This window comes from Theobroma cacao, chromosome 9 (genome assembly GCF_000208745.1).
Source record: "Theobroma cacao cultivar B97-61/B2 chromosome 9, Criollo_cocoa_genome_V2, whole genome shotgun sequence".
NCBI classification, from domain to species: Eukaryota; Viridiplantae; Streptophyta; class Magnoliopsida; order Malvales; family Malvaceae; genus Theobroma; species Theobroma cacao.
Genome location: NC_030858.1, coordinates 18633040 through 18637137, shown reverse-complemented (window position 1 = coordinate 18637137; position 4098 = coordinate 18633040). Strand labels below are relative to the sequence as shown.

The window sequence follows — 4098 nt, the reverse complement described above, 5'->3', positions numbered from 1 at the left end:
TAACAAAATTTGTTTTTACCTTTTTTTATTTATAAAGAAAACATATATTTTTTATTTTGCATATTTTTACTTTTTATTTTTTAAAAGAATATCAAAATAGACAACCTCTCCATGCCTTTTTAAAACATGTCATGTCACCTAGCACTTAAAGCAAATGTTGACAGAAACATTGGGTGGCCGGCTTTCCATCATTGGCTCCCCTAAATCCTCACTGCACTATATCAGTCTGTTCATGTAATGCCAAATGTATGCTTCCTAAGAATCTTCTTGTTTTCGGAATTATATGGCTGATGGTTTGATGCTTTGATTTCTCCATTTGTAGTAGCTTTTTCGTAGGATATTATACCTCTTCATTGCCGGCCTACACTCCACGCATATATACTGAATTCAGTTTTTGGTGTTTACATTACAAAGTTGATCAATCAAATTCTTAAGATACAGAGTCATGAGTAGCAGGAGGAACCCTCCCGGTGTGCCACTCAATGGGCGTAAGTTAGAGAGAGATGAAGATCTTCTTCTATTCCGGGAATTGCATAAACGCGACAAGGACAGAATTGCCAGCCTCCTCCAGCCTGTTTCTGCTGAGTTCGAACCTAATGGAGGTACACATCTTTCTATTCTCTATCAAGCCTCTTTACCCCATTTGCTTCATATTAATTGGCACTGAAATTGCAGGAAATTATGCACTCTACAGAATCGCATCTGGGAAGAAAGCATCGGGATACGAGTTTTTCCCTGAAAACAACAAAAATGATTACGATTGGTTTGTTGTCTATACGAACTAGCTACTATCTACTCATCATCTTGTAATTTTGTGAGCCAACCATGCATTAATTATGTGATACTCTAGTTTTGCAATACCAAACTGAATTGTTTCAATGTGATCATTAAGGTTAAAAACACCACCAGCAACTCCTCTATTTCCATCACTTGAAATGGAAGCTAATGCCCCAGAACTTGTCATCCAGAGGGAGCTACCAATCATTCAGCCACTTTCACGGGTACGTCCATTTCCAGGAAGTTCAACAATTAGGCATGTGTTTGGGTGGGTGGGTGGGTGGGAGGAAGAAGACTTTTCTGGCTCTCATGATTTGCCATATCCATCTTAATCAATGAATTCAACAATTGTTGCTTCGCTTGCATTGTCACTCGGAATACTACTAAACACACATTAGGATAGGGAAGCGGTCATCCAATTCCTTGGAACAACTTGAAATTTGAAAGTTACTATGCATAGAGCACAACTTGTTACGTGAGCTATATATTCAATATGATAAAATGGAGAGCATATACTTTACCTCAGTTTGCAGGCAATAAAGAGTCGTCCAAGGCAAGAAGCATTGGAAGACCAAAATCCCCAAATCCGAACCCAAAAGTTCCTTCAAGATCCATAACTCCGGGTCACAGACCAAGTATTTCATTAACTGAAGCCAAAAACACCAAGGTGCCTGCGCCCACCTTGTTCAATCAGAAAACAAGTCAACCGATCTGCACTCATCCTCTGAGCAATAAACGAACAAATGTGGTTTCCAATACCAGCAACATATCATCAAAACCTTATTCCAACCAAAAGGATGACCACATAGATTTTCTTACTTCCAACCTGTCCAAAAACCTAGGAACATCCACAAATAAGACAAAGCCAAGGAGTAGAGGTGTGTCACCTTTGGCAAGATCAACCATTCCGGTACAATTTCAAGGAATTTCGGATGAGACGCCCCCAAATCTAAAGACAGACCGCTCAACTTCTGCTACGCGAGGCAGGCCGCAGCCAACTGTCACTCCTGCTGCTGTAGCGGTTCATCAAAAGGCAGAACCTAGTTCAACTCCAAAGCCGAGGAGGCAATCATGTTCACCATGTGTAACAAGGGGTCGGAGAGTGGAACCCAAGCAAGATGTTAAAGGAACACAGGTCTTGGGGAGTAGGATGGTTGAGAAGGTGATGAACGCTAGGAAGTCAAACGTTGAAGAAAGGGACACAAAGCAAAAATTACGAGCTGCTTCCATTGATGAAAGGACGAAGCAAGTGGTAAAACTGTATTTCTCATCTGATTCTTCTCATACTCCATTCAATACTAGCCTGATAAAATTTCCAGCAGTGTTATCTCCATTAAATACTAGCCTGCAAGATCCTTAGCTATCCAATCATTTTCTGACATTCCCTTATTTGCTTCCAGTAAAATTTGAGGTGTTGTTTACCTTTGTTCAGCAACTGCCATTGTTGTCGCTTACACTTCATTACTCTTAAATACTCTCTAAATAAAGGGGCTCTGACTGGTACCTGAAGGTTTTGACACAACAATTTCTGACCCGTTGTTGTTTTGCTTTCGTTATTGGCATACAGGAGATTAAACGAGATCGGAACACTTCCAGTCACCTTGGCATTTTTCTCAAACGAGGCTAAGCGAAAGGACTAGGCGAGACTGAATGATCAATTTGCTTGTTTGGGAAATGGTAGCTACAAGGACAGCACACTTTCTGCAAATATTACACTAAATATAATCATACGTCTTCTCTATTACTTTTGGCATATATATATATATATATATATATATAAACCAACATCTTGAGGATCGGTGCATGCTTATTAGCAAAACGAGGAATCTTGGCAATCTTGCTAGATTTTTCATATATACATTTCTCCTGGGCAACAAGATTGTGTTCGCTCGAAGAATATATTTATATATATATATATTATATAGAAGTTAAATTTTGTTAGCTGAAAGATAGGATGAAAGTCAAATTTATTATTGTACTGTTTTGGAGTCTCCAACTTTACCACTATATATTTTTTAAATACAATTGAAAATTTTATGTATAATAATTATAGGATAAATTATTCCCACCCTTTCACTCTAATTCTATTTGACTCAATTACTATTGAAGGTATACATTACACTCCAAAATAATATGTGTTGCTGGACATATAAGTCATGTAGCCAGTCCGTCATTTGAGTTTCCATTTACTTAATGACGTGACATGAATTTTATAACTATTTTATCCTTCCTGCATAAGAGAAACGATAAGATTAGAATTAACATTCCAAACTCAAAATCTAAAGAAGTTAAATAGAGAGATTTCGTTGCTTTATTCCTTCAATTTTTAGCACTCCTAACTTAGAATTCGCTCATCACTTTGGGTTTTGGGGTGCTTGCTTCGTTGTTCGGAAGGTTTGGTTGTTTTAAAGTGAGGTTGCAAGGTATATGATTTTGAAGCTTGGTTGTTTTTATTTTAGGTTTTTATTATTTTTATTTACATTTTCAATAATATAAATATTATTTAACTTTTACATTTTCTTGTCATGTTAGAATTTTGTTGTTATTTGAGTTTCATGTGTTGTTTTGTCATGTTTAGGGATAACAGGGTATCCACATATACCTAACTCAATTATATAAGATTAGGGTATCCTATAATCAGGTTTGAGACGAATTCGAGTAGTAATTTCACTATCCATATCGGGTTCGGGTACCACTCCTTGAATACTTGCTACCCGAATTGATTACTATTTATAAATATTTTATTATTTTTAAAATAATTAAATTAAAAAGGTACAATTTTTATCAACTTTGCAAACAATTCTTTTTGCTAAAAACTAACAAATATATGAAAAGTATGATTACTGTTGGTTCGTATAATATGTGCTAGAGGGCGGGTGAATAGCACAATTTGGCTCTTGATAAGATTGGAAACTAATTTTCAGAACTTAAGAAAACAAAAACAGATTATAAAATGCACAGCAATTTAGAGTGGTTCGGTCCGAGATCTACATCCACTACTTTGATTATCCAACCAAGGATTTTCTCACAAACTCATTAACAACTAGTGAAATTCACAAGCTTCCACTAAGCTTTTACAATGGCTATTACCAAGCTCAGCCACAACCTTTTACACTAGTTTTTCACGAGCTCAACTAAAATCCAAAGTAGTTTTCCAAGGCTCAACCACAACCTTTAACAATCAAGCTATCCCAAGCTTAAACAACCCCTTAAAGTGACTCACTCACTCTAAAAATACAAGAGAAGTAGTAAAAGAAAGTACTTATGATCACTGGATGATCTGATTGGTACAAGATTGAGTGCTAAATACAAATGCAAAGA

The 4098-nt window shown here is 36.6% G+C and overlaps 2 protein-coding genes across 2 annotated transcripts; both read left to right on the top strand.

Moving 5' to 3' along the window:
- Window positions 296-1109, top strand: LOC18589499. Its single transcript, XM_018126845.1, has 3 exons — window positions 296-602; window positions 676-763; window positions 893-1109. The coding sequence occupies exons 1-3, from the start codon at window positions 446-448 to the stop codon at window positions 1107-1109; spliced, it is 462 nt and encodes a 153-aa protein (XP_017982334.1). The 5' UTR covers window positions 296-445.
- Window positions 1239-2752, top strand: LOC108663346. The gene is made up of 2 exons (XM_018127090.1): window positions 1239-2029; window positions 2345-2752. Exons 1-2 carry the CDS (start codon window positions 1271-1273, stop codon window positions 2402-2404), a joined length of 819 nt encoding a protein of 272 aa, XP_017982579.1. The 5' UTR covers window positions 1239-1270; the 3' UTR covers window positions 2405-2752.

Excerpts from the sequence above, each read along its gene's own strand:
- LOC18589499 (XM_018126845.1), top strand. The coding sequence starts at position 446 with ATGAGTAGCAGGAGGAACCCTCCCGGTGTGCCACTCAATGGGCGTAAG. Across the intron at positions 603-675 it reads TGAGTTCGAACCTAATGGAG|GAAATTATGCACTCTACAGA; the intron begins GTACACATCTTT and ends CTGAAATTGCAG. Across the intron at positions 764-892 it reads AACAAAAATGATTACGATTG|GTTAAAAACACCACCAGCAA; the intron begins GTTTGTTGTCTA and ends GTGATCATTAAG.
- LOC108663346 (XM_018127090.1), top strand. The coding sequence starts at position 1,271 with ATGATAAAATGGAGAGCATATACTTTACCTCAGTTTGCAGGCAATAAA. Across the intron at positions 2,030-2,344 it reads ATGAAAGGACGAAGCAAGTG|GAGATTAAACGAGATCGGAA; the intron begins GTAAAACTGTAT and ends ATTGGCATACAG.